Raw genomic sequence first — 20,620 nt, 5'->3', positions numbered from 1 at the left:
GAGCAAGGCACAGTGCACTGCAGCAGCAAAAGCAGCAGGCAGAGAGGAGGGAGGTGGAGAAGCAGGAGGCAGAGAAGGCTGTGTGGAATTGGCCAGGGAGGGGGGAATGGATGAAGGTGGAAGGAAACTCCCCTGCTTGCATGCAAGGTTCAGTCCCCTCTTGACTCCAAGGTTTTAGGGTTGGCTGCCTCCACTTGGCCACTTACAGAGCCTCCAGCTTTTGCCCCTACCCCAGAAGGCTTCTGAGAAATGGCAAACCCTGCTGTGGATGGGAAAGGGTGCCCCCTGACTTTTAAAAAAGGCCCCCAACTTTCAAAATCCTGGCTACAGCCCTGATTCCATGGACCATTGCAGACACAAAGCACTTGGGGGGGGGGGCTGCAGCTGAGTGTGGTCTAGTGGTTAAGAGCACAGGCTCTAATGCAGAGAACCAGATTTGATTCCCCACTCCTCCACATGAAACCTGCTGGGTGACCTTGGACTCGTGACAATTCTCTCAGAACTCTCTCCGTCCCACCTACTTCACAAGGTGACTGTTGTGGAGAGAGGAAGATGAAAGGATTGTAAGCGACTGTGAGACTCTTTAGGGTAGAGGAAAAGTAGGGTATAAAAACCAACTCTTCTTCTTCAGTATAGAGCATTTGTTTGGCATGCAGAAGGTCCCAGTTTCAGTCTCCAGCATCTCTGAGTTACAGTATGTGTGTGGTACTCAGTGTTCCCTCTAAGCTGAGTTAGTGTGAGCTAGCTCAGATATTTAGCCTCCAGCTCACACATTTTTGTCTCAGCTCAGGAAAAATGGCCCCAGAGCACAATAATTGATGCAGCAGCTCACCACTTGAATGCCAGTGGCTCACTGCTTTAAGACCAGTAGCTCACAAAGTAGAATTTTTGCTCACAAGACTCTGCAGCTTAGAGGGAACATTGGTGCTACTATGCGTTCAACACATTTTCCCCTAATTCCATGGGGTTCTGGTTCAGTAACTCCACTCAGAATCTAATTTAGCCAGCATTAGCTGCCTCCAGACACCCAGGAATAAGTTAATGCAAACAAACCTATAGTTGCATGTGCCACTGTATACATTTCTTTCAGATAGGCCATTGTCTGGTCCTCATTTTGGACAGTATTCCCCTTAGCTCAGAATGTAATTATCCTTAGAACCCACCCACCCCACACAATTCTACCATTTCTTCATGGGACTGGGTTCCTAATCAAAACTGTTATTTGATTAAATGCACACTTTTGGGGTCCACATAGCAGGGAGTAGATCTCACTAAAAGAAAAACTAGCAAAAATGTCCAGCTCTGTAATTTAATCACTGCTGCTACATATATGAACTCAAAATTGGTTTCTGATGGGAGGATGAATCACCTTGCTAACCTCATTTTCAGGTGTGAGTTCTGAATTACGCTGGCTCTTTTTCACTTATTACACCAAGTTTCATCCCTTACAAATCTGTTCACAGAAACCTTCAAGAGGTTTGCTGATTTTAGGCAATTTTCCAGAATTTGTTAGACTTCTGTTAACAGACTCTGTCAAGATGGCTCTTCAGAATACTTTCTCTCCATTTTATATATGAACTTGTAAAGCTGTGTTCTACCAAGGCAGACCATTGCTTCACCTAGCACAGTACTGTCTACTCTGACTGCCAGCGGCTCTCCAGGATCCAAGGCAGAGAAAGATATTTTCCTGCCCTGCTAATGATACCCCTTTGCTGGAGATGCCAAGGACTCATTTATTTACCTCCTTACTGTAATTATAGTCCACCTTTCTCTGTGAGATAAAAGGTGGATTACAAAATTAGAAAACAATGGTTTAAAAAGAAGAAATACATGCCATGAAAAAAGTGGATTGTAAGCAGGGATTTTTTGTGGTAGTACTCACTGGTACTATGTACCAACTTGGGGGGGGGGGAGCTCTCCCAAGTCCTGAGGGGAAAACTGGTGCAGTTGTATATATGTGTACCAGGCGCTAGGGTTGCCAGCTCTGAGTTGGGAAATAGCTGGAGAATTTGGGGTTGAAGCCTGAGGAAGGTGGGGTTTGGGAAGGGGATGGGCCCCATTGATATTTAATGTCATAGAGTCAACCCTCCAAAGCAGCCATTTTTACCAGGAGAACTGATCTCTGTCCTCTGGAGATTGGTTGTAATTCTGGGAGATCTAGAGACCCCCACCTGGAGGCTGGTAACCCTAGTACTGGCATCCTTTAAAGAAAGAAAAAAGACTGATTACAGGAATTAGAATAGAAGAAGAGTTGGTTTTTATACCCTGCTTTTCTCTACCTTAAGGCGTCTCAAAGAGGTTTACTATCTCCTCTTCCTCTTCCCACACAGGCATCTTGTTAGGTAGATGGGGCTGAGTGAGAGAACTGTGACTGGGCCAAGGTCACCCAGCAGGCTTCAAGCGGGGGAGTGGGGAATCAAATCCAGTTCTCCAGATCAGAATCTGCAGCTGCTAACCACTACACCACACCATAGTATTAGCCAGAATACTATGCAGTCAATACAAGATATTGAATGTAAGGAACAGGAAATAAAGCACAACGCTGTTCTCTTTATAAAAGCCCACTCCTGAACCATTCCCATTTTACTTCAGCCTGACTCTCTGTACAAAAGTACCTTCACCTGTGCTTTGCCACTAGCTACAGCTAGTGTGTGTGTGTGTATATACACACACATATATCGGCCACTGTGTGACACAGAGTGTTGGACTGGATGGGCCATTGGCCTGATCCAACATGGCTTCTCTTATGTTCTTAAGTACAGCTCTTTTAAGGTTTTCTTTTAAACAAAAAACATTACAGCTCTGATAGATACTACTGTAGGTCTTGCTTACTGTTAAGACTCCAATTACCTTCCCACAGTTGTTGCATTTCATTTCTAAACTCATGCATATCTATGGAACTACCTGTATGCGTTTTGCAACCATTGTTTATCATAGTCCACTTTTTGATTTACCGGGTCCACAAAGCAGCTGATACACAACTAAAACCCAACCACTATTAAAAAGAACAAAATAAACCAATGCCAGTTACACCAATGATTGAACTCACTAAAAACCTCCCTGCCACAATTGAAACAGTATGCGAGCTCAAGGCTCCGTGCCTGTTTTCCAGATCAGCTTTAGACAGTTTTACAACACTCAGCTTGGAGGAAGTTGACAGAATCCTCTCCACTGTGCACCCAACAACATGTGATTTGGACCCTTGCCCATCCTGGCTGATTAAAGCATGCCGGATGGAGCTTCAAAAAACATTACATCCGCCCTGAGCCACTTGTGGGAAGGGCGGGATATAAATTCTAAATAAATAAATAAATAAATTCAATATCCTATATGGGATATTGTAAATAGATCCCTCTCTGAGAGGCTTTTTCCAAGGCCCCTCAAAGAGGCAATAGTCCATCCCCTCTTGAAAAAAACAACATTAGACCCAGCCGAATTGGCACACTATCGGCCGGTCTCGAATTTACCCTTTTTGGGTAAAATCACTGAGAGGGCTGCAGTGCTACAGTTACAGAGCTTTCTGGAGGATGCTTCTGTCTTAGATCCACACCAGTCCGACTTTCGCCCTGGCCATGGGATGGAGACAGTGCTAGTTGCCCTGGTAGATGATATTCAGCAGCATCTGGATTGAGGCGGCTTGGCAGTGCTGATGTTGTTGGACCTGAGGGCGGCGTTCGACATGGTCGACCATCAGTTGCTGGTCCACCACCTTGCCAACACAGGGATTCAGGGGTTGGCCTTGCAATGGCTCTCCTCTTTTCTCCTTGGGCAGGGACAAAGGGTGGCGATAGGGGAACAATCGTCCCAGAGACATCCCCTTAATTGTGAGGTGCCTCAAGGGCACCCCACAATTATATTGTTTAATATCTATATCTAATTATATTGTTTAATATCTATATGCGCCCCCCTGCCCAGACTGTCCGGAGATTTGGGCTGGGTTGCCATCAGTACTCTGATGACACCCAGCTCTATCTGCTGATGGATGGCCTCTGCCCCAAAAAATCTAGTCCTGGCGCTGCAAGCTGTGGTAGGGTGGCTCAGGCTGAGTCATCTGAAGCTGAATCCGATGAAGACTGTGGTCCTTTGTCTGAGTTGTGGTGGTCCAGGAAGGGAAATCCCTCTACCAGCTTTTGATGGGGCACCACTGATATCGGCGCCCAAAATCAGAAGCTTGGGGGTGCTACTGGAGCCCACATTGGCAATGGAGGCCCAGATAGCTGCCACTGCGAAATCTGCCTTTTTCCACCTTAGGTGGGCACAACAGTTGGTCCCCTTCCTGGAGCACAGCAACTTAGCAATTGTGATCCATGCAACAGTCACCTCGAGACTAGACTACTGCAATGCCCTCTACATGGGGCTCTCTGTGTCTGGGATCTGGAAACTGCAATTGGTGCAGAATGCGGCAGCCAGGCTGTTATTGGGTCTCTCTATACGGGAGCACATATAGCCAGGGCTGCGGCAACTGCGCTGACTGCCAATAGTATTCTGGATTTGCTAGAAAGTGCTGGTTATCACCTTTAAAGCCCTATATGGCCGAGGACCTGTCTACCTTAGGGACCATTTCTCCCCACAGGTTCCCCAGAGGGTACTTAGATCTGGATCACAGAATTTACTGTCAATCCCCGGGCCAAGGGAGGCAAGACTGAAGGCTACCAGAGAAAGAGCCTTCTTAATTGCTGCCCCCCCCCACTGGTGGAACCAACTCCTAAAAGATGTAAGGGTCTTGCGGGACCTTGTCCAGTTCCGCAAGGCCTGTAAAACAGTTCTATTTCGACTTGCCTTTAGTTGAACTACAGTATAAGTAGATGCCCAACATCGCTGAATGTATGGTACCAACTCTAGTTTTAATTAATTTAAACTGTTTTAAATTGTTTTAATTGTTTAACTGTTAATTGATTGTTAATTTTAATTGTTTGCTCACTGTTTTATTGTTTGATGTTTAATTGTTGTTAGCCGCCCTGAGCATGCTTCGGCGGGGAGGGCGAGATATAAATGCAAAGAATAAATAAATAATAAACTACACACACACACACACACAAAATTAGCTTTGACGCATTTAGTTTCAGATTTACAGATTCATCTGTATCAAAGACCTTCTAAAACAGCACTAAGTTCTAGCTAATGTTAAGGAAAGGAAAGGTCCCCTGTGCAAGCACCAGTCGTTTCCAACTCTGGGGTGACGTTGCTTTTACAACATTTTCACAGCAGAGTTTTTACAGGGTGATTTGCCATTGCCTTCCCCAGTCATCTACACTTTCCCCCCAGCAAGCTGGGTACTCATTTCACTGACCTTGGAAGGATGGAAGGCTGAGTCAACCTCGAGCCGGCTACCTGAAAACCCACTGGGGATCGAACACAGGTCGTGAGCAGAGCTTAGGACTGCAGTACTGCAGCTTTAACACTCTGTGCCACGGGGCTCGTTTAGCTGATGTTAAAGGAGCATGTATATGAGAAGAGTCCAGCTGGTCCAGAAAAGTAGTCCGCCTAATCCAGCTGCTGCACCCTATTTTGTATAGTGGCCAGTTCCCTCAGGGGGCCTATAAACAGGACACAGAGGCCCCTGATGCTGCCTCTAAGCACTGGCATCAGAAATGTATGGCTCCTGAATTTAGAGGTTGCCTTAGTCACCATGGCTAGTGGCCATTAATGGACTTCATGAATCTGTGTAATCCCATTTAAAGCTATCCATGCTACTGGCCATTGCTATATCCATTGGCAGTGAATCCCACAACTTAATTACTCATTGAATAGAGAAGCAAAATGGTCCACCCTGAGGAGGAAGTTCCACAGTCAAGTTGCTGCCACCTATTGCACTACAGATAGCAAGGAAACATGAGTAAGGGTTCTTTAAACATCCAAAATGTCTGAATATCGTCTATATGCTATATCAACTACACGTAATTCTGCTCACTGTACTTCATTTCATTCATTGTCTGATGAAATGTGCAAACATGCAAAACCCTACATTCTGAATAAAACTTCGTTGCTCTTAAAGGTGCTACTGGACTTTGTTCTATGGATATCATCATTTGAGAGAAGGTAGTCCTTGAGGTATTCTACTTCCAGATTGGTACTCACTCGTAGAAAGTCAAATTCAGTTACCATCAACCAAAGAGCCACATAAATATTGAGTACCCTGTGAACCACCCCAAACACACATGAAATAACAACTGATACTAAATATATAATTATAAGGGGGGTATTGGAGAGGACTGGTCCTTTACTTCCATCCCTGGCATGAAGGCCACAGCTCAGGAAAACTTAGCCACTTACCCATCCTCCAGTCCTTCCAGAAACACCTGTTTCAGGCTGGGAACCACCTACCAACAAGCCCTAATGGAGAAATGGCCTTACTCACTTTTTTGGAACATGAGATAGGTACCACACTGAGGAATGGTGCTCTGAAGAGCTTCAGATGCAATGTCAGGGAGTCCCATATGGCTCCCAAGCATCACTGGTTTAGGGCTTTGAAAGATCAAAGATCTGAACAGGGCCTAGAAACCAGCTGATTCATATATGCTTGCATCGCCTGGAACTAGGGCTGCCAACCTCCACTATTCTAAGTGATCTTCAGGTGACAAAGATCAGTTTCTATGGCAAAAACGGCTGCTTTGGAGAGTAGACCCTATGGCATTGTATTAGGGTTGCCAATCCCCAGGTGGGGGCAGAGCATCCTCCGGTTTAGAGGCCCTCCCCCCACTTTAGTGTCATCAGAAAGCGGGTGGGGGGGAGATGTCTGCTGGGCACTCCATTATTCCCTATGGGGACCGATTCCCATAGGGTGTAATGGAGAATTGATCTGCGAGTATCTGGGCTTCTGGGCGGGCTGTTTTTTGAGGTAGATGCAGCAAATTTTCATTATAGCATTCAGTGCCTCTCCCCAAAATACTCTCCAAGTTTCAAAAGGATTGGACCAGAGGGTTCAATTCTAGGAGCCCCCAAAGAAGATGCCCCTATCCTACATTATTTCCAATGAAGGGAAGGCATTTTAAAAAGGTGTGCGGTCCCTTTAAATGTGATGGCCAGAACTCCCTTTGGAGTTCAGTTATGCTTGTCACAACATTGCTCCTGGTTCCACCCCCAAAGTCCCCAGATATTTTTTGAATTGGACTTGGCAACCCTACATTGTGTCCTGCCGTGGTCCCTCCCCTCCCCAAATACCATGAGTCGGTCACAGCTCAGTGCTTGCACAGGCCAGGGACTACCTTTACCTTTTTTTTACCCTCTCTCAACAATAACCAATATCCTTGTGCTAGGGGGAAATCCAGGGAGCATAACAATGCTCCCTTTCAGCACACTGGAAAAAAATAGAAAAAGGTGTTTTATGAGAGTTAGTAATGCTCATAACATTCTAAAAGCATAACAAAATTAGCCGCTGAGAGCCGCTTCCATAGCGAGACAGTGTGAGGTAATGGTTAAAGGGTCAACCTAGGATCTGGGAGACTCAGGTTTGAATCCACACTCTGCCATGGAAATTCTTTGAGTCACCTTGGGCTAATCTCAGCCTAACCAATCTCAAAAGATTGTTGTGAGAATATCTAATTATATAATGACAAGAACAATGTGAGTCACTTTGGGCCCGCAATGAGAAGAAAGGTGGGGCATAAACAGGGGGGTTTTTTGTAGTAGGAACTCCTTTGCATATTAGGCCACACCTCCCTGATGTAGCCAATTCTCCAAGAGCTTACAGGGCTCTTCTTACAGGGCCTATTGTAAGCTCTTGTAGGATTGACTACATTGTGGGGGGGGGGGTGTAGCCTAATATGCAAAGGAGTTCCTGCTACAAAAAAAAAAGTCCTGGGTATAAATAAAGTGAATGCATTTCTAGACTGGATGCTGCAGACTCTCCCTATTTTCTGCCCACAAGAATAGACACTTTTTTACACCAGTGATTAGATTAGATTAGATTAGATAATTTTATTTATATCCCGCCCTCCCCGCCGGGGCAGGCTCAGGGCGGCTAACAGTAACAGTAACATTCCATTGTATAAAAACAAGGTTACATTCAACATTAAAATTCTAATAGATTTAAAATTAATTACAGTTATAAAAGTGCTAATGCTATTGCTATTTGTTCTTTATTATGATGGCGGTATCATTAGTACTTAATTTTCTACATCATCGAAAGCCAGTCGGAAGAGGAAAGTCTTGCAGGCCCTGCGGAATTGTTCAAGATCCCGCAGGGCCCGCATTTCCTCTGGAAGTTGGTTCCATAAGCTCGGGGCCACAGAGGAGAAGGCCCGATTGCGGGTGCATTGCAACTTCACCTCTCTTGGTCCGGGGATAGTCAGCAAGTTTTTTCCAGCTGACCTCAGTGCTCTCTGGGGTTCATATAGGGAGAGACGGTCCCTGAGGTAGACAGGTCCTCGACCATATAGGGCTTTAAAGGTAATGACCAGCACTTTGTAACGAACCCGGTATATAACTGGCAGCCAGTGCAGCTCGCGCAGCCCAGGCTGTATGTGCTCCCATTTAGGGAGCCCCAACAGTAGCCTGGCCGCTGCGTTCTGCACCAGCTGCAGCTTCCGGGTTCGGTACAGAGGCAGCCCCATGTAGAGGGCATTACAGTAATCCAGTCTCGAGGTGACCGTTGCGTGAAGTACCGTTGCCAGATCTTGGCGCTCTAGGAAGGGAGCCAACTGCCTTGCCCGCCTCAGGTGGAAGAAGGCTGACTTGGCAGTGGCTGCAATCTGGGCCTCCATTGATAATGAAGGCTCCAGTAAAACTCCCAGACTCCTAACCCGGTGCGCCGCTTTCAGCGGCGCCCCGTCGAAGACCGGAAGAGGTGTTTCCCCTTCCCGGGCGCCCTGACCCAGACAAAGGACTTCTGTCTTCGCTGGGTTCAATTTCAGCCCGCTCCTCCTCAACCACATTGCCATATCCTGCAGGGCCCGGTCTAGATTCTCAGGGACGCAGTCAGGCCGGCCGTCCATTAGCAGATAGAGTTGGGTGTCATCTGCATATTGATGGCACCCAAGTCCGTATCTCCTGGCAATCTGGGCAAGAGGGCGCATGTAGATATTGAATAATATTGGTGAGAGAACTGCCCCCTGAGGCACTCCACAGTCCAGTGTGCGCCTCCGGGACCGCTCGCCACCAATTGCCACCCTTTGTCCCCGATCCTCGAGGAAGGAGGAGAGCCATTGTAAGGCAGACCCCCTCACCCCTATATCGGCGAGGCGGCGGGTCAGTAGCCGATGGTCGACCGTGTCGAACGCGGCCGACAGGTCTAACAACATCAGCACCGCCACACCGCCCCGATCCAGATGCCGTTGGAGATCGTCTACCAGGGCGACCAGTACTGTCTCCGTCCCATAGCCCGGGCGAAAGCCGGACTGGCAAGGGTCTAGGATGGAAGCGTCATCCAGAAAGCTCTGCAACTGCGACGCCACTGCCCTCTCAATTATTTTACCTAAAAACGGTAAATTAGAGACCGGTCGGTAGTTTGCCAATTCGGCCGGATCTGCTGTAGTTTTTTTCAGGAGGGGTCGGACCAAAGCCTCTTTCAGGGATGATGGAAAACGCCCCTCTGAGAGGGATCTATTTATGATGTCCCGTAAAGGACATTCAAGCTCCCTCAGGCAAGATTTAATTAGCCAGGAGGGGCATGGGTCCAGATCGCAAGTTGTAGGGCGCGCAGAGGAGAGGATTCCGTCAACTTCCTCCAGGCTGAGCGGGTCGAAATGATCCAGAGTTAAATCAGAAGACAGGCAAGGGGCCTCGGGCTCATGTACTGTATCTAAGGTGATGGGCAGGTCCTGGCGGAGCGACGTGATTTTGTCTGCAAAAAATTTCGCAAAAGCCTCACAGCCTATTTCTAATTCTCTTACGTTTGGTCTGCCTTGGGGCAGAGTAGTTAAGTGTCCAATTATTTTGAATAATTGTGCCGGGCGCGAATTTGCAGACGCAATCTTGGCCGCAAAGTACTTCTTCTTTGCGGCCTTGACTGCCATCTCATACGACCTCATAAGCGTTCTGTAGGATGTTCTCGCCGCTTCGCCACGAGTGCGCCACCACTGCCTCTCTAGTCGTCGGAGTCCTTGTTTCAACCGGCGTAGCTCCAGGGTATACCAAGGAGCCAGCCTTGAACGAGGGCGCAGAGGACGTCGGGGTGCGATCTCGTTGATTGCCCCAGATAGCCGGTCTTGCCAGGCATCAACCAGGGCGTCAAGGGAATCACAAGGGGGCCAAGGATCCCGAAGAGCCGTGGAGTTTTACAGAAATCAATGGACAGCAACCTAGATTAGATCTTATTGTCCAGTTGTAGTTGCTGTTGTTAAAAAAAGAAGAAATGAAGTGTAGTTATATTACTGGCACCACAGGGTTCAGATAATTTTAGTATCTATTCCATTAAAACCCATTTCATTTTAGTGGTTTTTAGCCTAGCAATAAAAATGTACTTTACCGCTGGAAATATGCACAAGTGTACACAGATCAGACCAAGAGTGAATTATTTAAAACTGAGAGGGACAATTGAACAGCAATTGCTATCTAGATTATTTCACATATATTGCAAAATCTGGAGGTTTATAATATTTGAGAGCGCCAAACTCTACCAGCTAAGTTATCCAAAGTCTGTGGGTTTTGTGTAATCCTTGGAATATCCATTTACTGGAACAGTTGTTTTACAGGTGTCATTTAAGTGCTCTTTTGGAGACAGAATCACTTCCTCTAACAACAAAGCCAACAGATGAATCAGTAGCGCACCAAAACAGAGCCAAGCAGAAACACAGCAGAGACCTTTACATACTTAAGGAATGCCCCAGTTATGCAGAAAAAAATATTTTCTTCATTTAAAAGGAGGACTCCAAAAATGAGTCAGCATAGCATGGTGTCATGGTTAGAGTACTGGACTAGGATCTTGGGAACTACTTCCCAAGTTGGAGAAGGACAGGATTTTGTAAGCCACTTTGGGGCCCCACTAGGGGAAAAAGTGAAGTATAAATACAGTAAATTTAAAAAATAAACTAGCCTCATGGAGATCAAGCATGGTCTAGAATCTAGATGCAAGCATGTAATCCATTAAAATGAATGCATATGACATCAAGACGTGACACCAGCCCCATGACAGAAAGATCTGGAACAAGGAACAAGCCTGAAGTTAGAGCCATGGAGGCTGAGTGGCCTTGCTTTCCTGGCCTGCTGTTTCCCTTAGCTTGTAAGCAAAGAGCCCCAGGACATTGGCACCCTTGCTGTCTACACAAGTGCACTAGCAGTCCTTCCAGAAAACAGCAGAAGGAAGGAAGGAAGGAAGGAAGGAAGGAAGGAAGGAAGGAAGGAAGGAAGGAAGGAAGGAAGGAAGGAAGGAAGGAAGGAAGGAAGGAAGGAAGGAAGGAAGGAAGGAAGGAAGGAAGGAAGGAAGGACACATACAGCTAGGTAGTAAGGCTCTAAGCCAGGGGTGTTGAACTCATTTGTTACGAGGACTGGATCTGACATAAATGGGACTTTGTGGGGCCAGGCCATGTGTGTCATAAAATGTAATGCCAGGTAGTGGAGATATAAAGGACACAGACAAATACAATTAAAAAGGTTTTTTTAAAAAAAAACTTAAAATAAAATATGCTTAAAACATTAGCACTCTTGTAATATTTTGTTTATTTAACAGTCTCTGATAACTGACAATTCTTGCTATGAGAAACCTCAGCCAATAGAGGGAAGAGAGGCTTGGCTCAGTAGCTCTGCTGTGTGGTTGAGAGAGCCTGGCAAAGCAAGGTCCCCCTCCCCCCTTCCTTCCCAAGGGAGGAGCCTCAGTCAATGGAGCAAATAGAGGCTTTGCTCTATAGCGCCTGTGTGATTGAGCAAGAATGGCAAAGCAAGCTGTGATGCAGAAGGAAGCAAGAGAGAGGGAGAAGTAAACAGATGACAACCAGTTGCTTGGGGGCCTCATAGAACTCCTCCGGGGGCCTGATCCAGCCTTCAGTCTGCATGTTTGACACCCCTACTCTAGGCTATGGCTTTCTGTAACTATCAACCCGATATATAAAATATTAGAGCATAACAAGTAAGATGAAAGAGCTTTGGCCTCCAAAGAACTGTACTTTTCTGAAAGCCAAGAAACTGGATGTAACTCTGTAGCATTCTGTGTCTGCATCTAACTTAAATTCTACATTGAAATATACCTATAGTCGTAATGACAGTTCCAGCGAAGAAAAAGGCACTTCCAAGGTCCCAGTGGCTGCTGCTATTTGAAGAGGTTCCTACAGGATTGACTCCTGCATTAGTAGCGATAATGGCTCGCTGCAAAGAAATGGACAGCAAAATTAGTCAACAAAATGCTCTGTTGTCAAATACTGTACAGTTGGAGGCAAGCCTAAAATGAAAATTGCAATGCAAATAGCCACTGGGAACTCTACCATACATGGATTTAAAAGGACACTTCTCAGGACAGTATCTTCTTTACAGTTTGTTATTAATAATATCAACACAATTTATATAGCACATCTCAAGTAATCAAAGTTGTTCACATACAATGAATAAATAAACCCAGTAAGGATTCAATCTGAATTGACTTTGTTTTCACTCAATGACATTAACAATACTTTCAGCCAAAACTGGTTGCCTACAGCCCTGTAACATCATCACATTTAATACTGACTGGGATAATTTCTTTATTTAGAAAATGAATACACTGCCTCTTCAAATAAACAGTCAGGGATTGTCTTACATATAAGACAATAAAACAAAACCATTAAGAAACAACCATTTAAAAAACTTATTAAGCATCTAATGTAATACTATCCCCATATTGTAAGGGGGGGGGCGTTAAACACTGATGGCAGAAACAGATGTGATGTGCAGTCTAGGTAAAGTTCTTCTCTGTGTTAACAATCTATGAGCATCATTTCATGTCTGACCACACTTACCATACGGATCAGCCCATTAAGTGTTCAGCAGACAGGGATTTGGCATGAAGTGCACAAAAACAATCCATGTGACATGTTTATGCAAGTTTATGCTGTGTGGAAGGTTTACACATGCAAGCACAGTACCCTATGTCCTCCCAAAAGCTGGCACTGAGTGTCGTAGGATTCTTGTAGATAAAATGCCATGAGGGGATGGGGGTGTCACACAGCAGGAGATCAGGAAGGGTCTTCTACTGGCTGCCACAACTCTGGTAAGGGTCTATCTGAGGGCCCAGAGCACTCACCCAACCCCTGTATCTTTCTTATTAGCAAGTACCTTTTAACCATGACCAAAGAGACACAAGGACCCAGGCAATTTTAACAATAACAACTAATTTATTATAAGTGCTCGAAAACAATAAGTAGGTTGTAAAACTTTTTAGTGCAGCAGTAAATACAGAAACCTGGTAAAGGTTGGTACAAAAAATCAAACAGCCCTGATGCAACTAACAACCCTTTTATGCTTTCCTCTCAGGTCCCACCTCCTCTGGGTCAGTTTCCCTTCCAAAACTGCTTTCATCCAGACAGAGGGACAGAAGGGATCCTGGGAGATGTAGAGCATGTAGCAACTCCTACAGGCTTCTCTGGAGCCTGTAGGCCTCACTACGCCTAGATTCATTACAGGGGGGGGGGGAACAGGGGGTGCAGGAAGGAGGGGAATCAGGCAAGGTCAATCTTCTTTTAAAAAAAAAAAAATTATTTGTATCCCGCCCTCCCCGCCTAGGCAGGCTCAGGGCGGCTAACAGCATTCAATAAAACATTATACAAAATACAATAATTAAAAACAATATTAAAATTATACATAGTTAATACATATCTTAAAACTAATCCAGCATATATAATCTATAACTTAACAGCAGCAGAGATGTTCCGGGCGCTATTTATCCATTTACATATTTAGATAATGGCAAGAATCACTAAAGAGTTACTTTGTTGGATCATCCATTTGGCCATCCTCTGTCAGCAGTCTAGGAAGGCCTGCCTAAAGAGGATGGTCTTGCAGGCCCTGCGGAATTGGTCTAAGCTGTTTGATATCTGCAGGAATATTGCCTGGATGCAACTCAAGACCTGTCTTGACCAAGCTTAGGGAATAATGGCTTTCTTGAAACCAGCTTAGTAGAACTAGCACGGCACAGTGGATAGTAACAGAGATACAGGTTCAAATTCCCACTTCTATCATGGAAGATTGCTGGGTAACCTTAGGTAACAAACTCTCAACCTGGCCTTTTTCACAGGGCTGTTGTTGTGAGAGGATGGAGGGGAGATATTCTAAGTTACTTTGAGTCCCAACTGGGCACAAAAGCAGGAAATAAATAAATAAATAAACAAACCCTCCAAATGCAACTGCTGAGTTTACTAGTTGAGGTGAGACTTGAATCTGGGACACAGATCATACTCTTAACCACTATTCAATAGTAGCTTTTGATGCAAGTTACCCTTTGGTCATTTAATTTTCTCCAAATTGGGATAATTCAATTAAACAGAAAGAGAAAGAAGCAACTGAGTTGTAGAATATAGGAGGGATGTGTTACTTTCATTTCCAGCTATACTGGGGGACATTTGTTGGTTATGCAGCAGAATCTAACTGTGCAGAGAGCGTTTCTTTACCCACTGGAGTGAAACTTGGCTTAATCAACAGCTGGAGTAGCCAAACAGGTCATGACACTGTCAACTGAAGTGTTGTTACTTATGCCAGCGGACACATTGTCTTCCACTTACCAAAAGCAGCACAGCGTGTTGTTATGTGTTATGTGCGGAACTGTGTTATGAGGTTTGCATTTATGATCACACAGTCTAACAGCTCTATTCAGCCAAAAGTGCGATGCACCTTAGGAAATAATGTTATGTACTGTCACTGTGCAGAAAAAATACCAGGGATGCAGGGTGCTTTGGGCTTACATCACACACTCTGACTAGGAGGTAGTAAGTTCAGGTGGTTCACACATGCAGGTACACCCCTTGTTGTCTTCTTTTTATACTTATTAACTTTGTGAACTGTAGCCTGGAAACCACTGTATTTGAAAGTGAGCTGAGGATATATGGGAGCAATCTCGGTGGTATATATCTGTGACAGTTAATACACTATGCAAGTCATTTCCTGATGCTGCAGTTGTTGTTAATTTGATTTCTTAATTGCCCTATCCCAGCTTGTGCCAGGCTCTGGGCGATGTACAGCAAAAGGCATAAAGCCATAAAACAACTGTACAAATCATTAAAATTCAAATAGAACAAGCTAATAAATATTGGAGAAGTCCAGGTTAAAAAGAAGTCCAAGATGGCATCTCTTTAAAAAAATTCCCATCCCAATTCTGGACTGTCTGCTCACTTTCTGGGCAGGAGGAAAGGAAACAAAAACTCCAAATTTGGGGTGGGGGGAGAAAACCATTGCTGTCCTCAGCCAAAACTCTGCCTTTCAGCCCCTGTGGAATTGCATAAGATCCAACAGAGCTCCGATGGAATTCCACCAGGTCAAGGCCAGGACCAAAGGCCCTGGCCCTGGTCAAGGACAGCCAGATATCTTTGGAGCCAGGGATCACCAGCAGGTTATCAAATGATGACCAATGGACAAGTGAATCAGCCCTTGCAAGGCTGAAGCAACTAAGTATGTGAACCACGGCATTATCATACCCGCCTGAACAGAGGAGCTATTGAGATTTACAAACACCAATACAACTTTAACAGAAAGGAAGAAGGCATTTCCATCCACCAACCTTGGTTTCCAGCTCTGCAAAACGTCCTACAGACTATAAATTGCAGAAGGTCACAGAACAACAATCAGCACAGTCAACAACCATCTTCCTTATCTTCACACCCCTTCCAACCCTCCCAGCAATTAACACAGAACAATGGTCACATTCAACAGCCAGTTTCCTTATCACTTCCCTTCCAGGAAGCCCCACCAAACAATGGCCACATCCGCAAACCAATTGCCCTCTCAACACACCCCCTCCAGCCTAGAAATAGCAGCTCTCCAGCAGCCTTGGCCTCACTCAATGCACAGCAGCCAAGAAGGTCAGAGCGCCTGCTCTGGCTGCAACGCCACTGAAGATGTTCTCCGCAGCTGACAACGAAACGTCTGGAAGAAAAACTTTCTCCAGTAGAACACAGCACTTGAGCCCGAAAGATTCTACAAATCCTAATGATGTTGCCAGCCGTGAAAACCTGAAATCTTTGATATAAAAAGTTGACAGAAAAATTACGGGACAATGAAATGAGGTTTAGATGGATAATACCTGAAGGTTTGAGCTTTGAACTATGGGGGAAAAGAATCACAATTACAAATGCACAAGAACTGCGTAGATTTTATGAAGAATATAAAGAATTTGCACCATGATGGAGTACAAATTATTATCTTGGAATGTCAATGGACTAAATTCACCACAAAAAAGAAGGGCAACGTTTTATTGGATTAAAAAGCAAAATTGTAATATAGTTTGTTTACAAGAAGTGCATATTAAACAAAAGGATTACAAATTTTTATGGAATAAACAATTGGGACGAGAATTTTATTCATTGGCTGAACAGAAGAAAAGGGGAGTGATTTTTTATATTAAACAAGAATTGGAGCCAAAATTAGTGTTTAAAGATAAAGATGGAAGATTTGTAGCAGTAGAAATAATATTAAATGTAAAAAAAAGTTGTTATTGGGACTGTATGCACCTAATGGTGCAAAGGATGCTTTTTTTCAAGACATTATACAACAATTTGATGAACTGACTTATGACCAAGTTTTGATAATGGGGGACTTTAATTGAACACTTAAGAACACACTGGATAAGTCTGGGGGTAAAAAAAATAACAAGGAAGGAAAATTGCCAAAGTCTTTTTTTGAATTGGTCAAACAAGAAAATTTGGAGGATATATGGAGGAAATTTAATCCTGAAGTGCGGGACTATACCTTTTTTTCAGCAAGACATAAAACTTTTTCCAGAATTGACATGTTGTGGGGCACTAAAGACTTAGGCCTTATAAAAAAGAAAACAGAGATTTTACTTAAAATTGGAGCTGACCATAACCCAATAATGTGGATTACAAAATTGTCTAAGAAGTTGAGAAGATGGAGATTGAATGAAGATTTACTACAGAATAAAAAAATACTGACATCTATTGAAAATGAAACTAAAGCTTTCTTCCAAATAAATGATAAAGAGGATACAGAATTTCAGACGGTCTGGGATGCTTATAAAGCAGTAATGAGAGGAATATTGATTACATTGAATAACAAAGATAAGAGAGCAAAAGAAAAATAGATGTTGGACATTCAAAATGAAATAAAGTAAAAAGAAGGGGAACTGAGAAAAAAACCAGGGAAAAAGAAAATTATAAGGGAAATTACAATATTACAAACGCAAATGAGACATTTGTTAAATAAAGATTTAGAATGGAATTTGAAAAGATTGCAGCAGAAATCTTTTGAGAGAGCAAACAAACCTGGAAAATATTTGGCTTTGCAACTGAAGAAAAAGAGAGAAAATAAAATTATTAATAAAATTGTGGTAGATGGAAGAGAGGTGGTTAGCCATGAGGGAATAAAAAGAGAATTTTTTAAGTATTATGCCACGTTGTTTAAAGGTGTTAAAATAAATAAAGAAAAGATGGATGAGTATGTACAAAAGATAAAAACCCTTAACTGAAAATATGCAAAAAGTTTTGAATGATCCAATTGAAAAAATAGAAATTGAAGCAGCAATTAATGCAATGAAAAATGGAATGGCACCTGGGCCAGATGGATTTACAGTTAAATATTTTAAAACCTTTAAAGAGGAGTTAATACCAAAATTGCAGAAGTTGATGAACATGATAAGAATAAAAGGGAAAATGCCAAACACATGGAAGGAAGCTGTTATTTCATTGATTCCAAAGGAAAACAGAGATGTCATGAATGTAAAAAATTACAGACCAATTTCGTTATTAAATAATGACTATAAAATATATACAAGAATCTTGGCAGAACAGCGTAAACAACATTTGATAAACTTTATAAAGGAAGTTCAAGCGGGGTTTCTTCCCAAAAGGCAAATAAGAGACAATATTAGAACTGTTGTAAATATTGTAGAATATTATGAAAGACATCCAGAAAAGAAAGTGGCATTATTCTTTGCGGATGCAGAAAAAACATTTGATAATTTAAACTGGAACTTTATGTTTGCAGTAATGGAGAAAATGGAGCTGGGAGAAAGTTTTATAAGAATGATAAAAGCAATATACACTGAACAACGTGCAAGGCTATGTATAAACGCAGATCTTACAGAAGATATGATAATTAGCAAAGGTACAAAACAAGGCTGCCTGCTTTCCCCATTGTTGTTTATAATGACTCTTGAAATATTACTGATGCAGATTCAAGAAGATAAAGAAATAGAAGGATTAAAAATAAAGGATTTACTTACAAATATAGAGCATTTGCAGATTATATAATGTTTATAAATGAAAATCCCTTACAAATTACACCTTTGTTGCTAGCCAAAATACAAGAATATGGGGAGTTAGCGGGACTTTGTATTAACAAAGAAAAATCAAAATTTTTACGTAAAAATATGCAAACAAACAAGCAACAGGCCTTGCAGAGACTGACGGACTGTGAAGTTACCTCCAAGGTAAAATATTTGGGTGAGAAGATAACAATGAAGAATATTGATCTGTTCAATAATAACTATGAGAAGCTATGGCATAAAATGGATGAAGATATGTTAAAATGGAATAAACTTAATTTGTCATTGCTGGGTAGAATAGCTGCAATTAAAATGAATATTCTACCAAGAATAATGTATTTGTTTCAAACTATTCCTATTGTGAAAGATAGTAAACAATTTGATAAATGGCAAAGAAAAATTTCAGAATTTGTGTGGGCTGGGAAGAAACCAAGGATCAAAACGAAAATTTTGACAGATGCAAAAGAGATAGGTGGATTTCAATTACCGAATTTGAAATTATATCAGGAAGCAGTTTGTTTAGTGTGGATAAAAGAATGGATAATGCTGTTAAATAAAAAACTCTTAGCGTTGGAAGGTCACGGAAATAAATTTGGCTGGCACGCATATTTGTATTATGGAAAAAAGAAGATGGACGGTTTTTTCTCTCACCATTATATAAGAAATAATTTGTTAAATACATGGATGAAATATAAGAAATATGGAGATGAGAGAAGACTGTTATGGATAGTGCCAGCTGAAGTAATAAAAATAACGGCTGAGATAGGTGAAGAAAAGTGGTTGTCATATAATCAACTATTAAAAATACAACGTGGCAAAATAGAATTGAAAACTGCTGAAGAGCTGAATAATAGATATGATTGGTTCCAAATGCAACAAATAAAGAGTTTGGTGGATAATGATATCAAAACTGAAGGAGTAAGAAAAGAACAAACAGAAATGGAAAAAGTTCTGCTTGGAGACAATGAAAAATTAATTTCAAAAATATATAAATTACTTTTAAAATGGTCTATGGAGGATGAAGTAGTGAACTCTCAAATGATTAAATGGGCAATTAATGTAAATAAAGAAATACAGATGGAAATTTAGGAATACTTGTGGAAGAATTCTATGAAGCTTTCGACATGTCATAGTATTAAAGAGAACTGTTTTAAAATGATGTATAGATGGTATATGACTCCTAAAAAATTAGCAAAGATGAACAACAAGATGCCAGAAAAATGTATTGGCAGAAGATTCAACAAGAAATTTCTAAGATCTTGGGATATGAATTTAAGAAAGTTGCAGAGACTTTTCTGTTGGGATTACAAATGGAAAAATTTCCAAAAGAAGATAGAACTATAATTTGGTACTTGCTTTCAGCTGCTAGAACATTATATGCGCAGTTGTGGAAGCAAGAAAAAATACCAGAGAAATGGGATTGGATTATAAAAATTATGACATGGAGTGAAATGGACAAATTAACAAGAATCTTAAGAGACTATGATTTAGAAGTTTTTAAGAGGGAGTGGAAAAAGTTCAGAAGATATGTAGAAAAAGAGTGGAAAATAAAAGGACATTGGACAATTTTTGATAATGATTAAGTTTTAGAAAAAAGAATATTATTTTTTGTTTTTATTAGTTAAGGGTACCTTTAAATATTAGTATTTTAAGTAAATAACACCGGCAGGGGTCAAGTAACGGGGGAGGGGTGGGTAGAAAGTAATATATGGGATAGATAATAAGAAGTTATTGATGCAAGAAATATGATTTGCTTCCATTTGTTACCAAATAAAATTGTTTTAACGAAAAAGGAATAAAGAGTTGAACACAAATGCATTGGTATAAATTATGGGCCACTTTATTATAAATCATAACAACCCGGCAAGGGCACCCAACTGCAGCCTGGTCAGGGCTAGGGGTCTCAACAGACCACTCCCCTGCCATTCACGGGCGAGAGACCCAGCCCCCAGCCGGAGCTGTTTGACACATCTCCCGCCAGGCCAGCCCAGCAGGGAGGCCCTACCCAGAGGGTCCAAGCCCCAGACGCACATCTCGTCAAGCCTCCAGGACGGTCTGCAATCTCCCCACCCCGGGTCATCACACCCCAGGGTTGATCATGCCAGACCCCTAATTCCCCAAAAGGGGGATGCTTCATGGTCCTCCCCTAGCCGCATAGTACCATAACCCGGGAAAACCTGCCAACTAAAGTGACCACCTATTTAACAGCACCTCCCAATAGCCAAATCCACAAGCCACTGCATAGCTATGTAGGGTAGGCAAAAAACACACCCCAGCAACTGCCA

General features: G+C 42.7%; 1 protein-coding gene across 1 annotated transcript in view; it reads right to left on the bottom strand.

Moving 5' to 3' along the window:
• The window catches only part of KCNK10 (potassium two pore domain channel subfamily K member 10), a 122,313-nt gene that overhangs the window by 38,554 nt on the left and 63,139 nt on the right, over nucleotides 1–20,620 (bottom strand). Inside the window, exon 4 of the mRNA XM_060263053.1 lies at nucleotides 12,121–12,238. Within this exon, the coding sequence (XP_060119036.1) occupies nucleotides 12,121–12,238 (118 nt within the window). The remainder of the gene's footprint in view (nucleotides 1–12,120; nucleotides 12,239–20,620) is intronic.

This window comes from Heteronotia binoei, chromosome 21 (genome assembly GCF_032191835.1).
Source record: "Heteronotia binoei isolate CCM8104 ecotype False Entrance Well chromosome 21, APGP_CSIRO_Hbin_v1, whole genome shotgun sequence".
NCBI lineage: Eukaryota > Metazoa > Chordata > Lepidosauria > Squamata > Gekkonidae > Heteronotia > Heteronotia binoei.
This window is presented reverse-complemented; position numbering and strand designations above follow the sequence as displayed.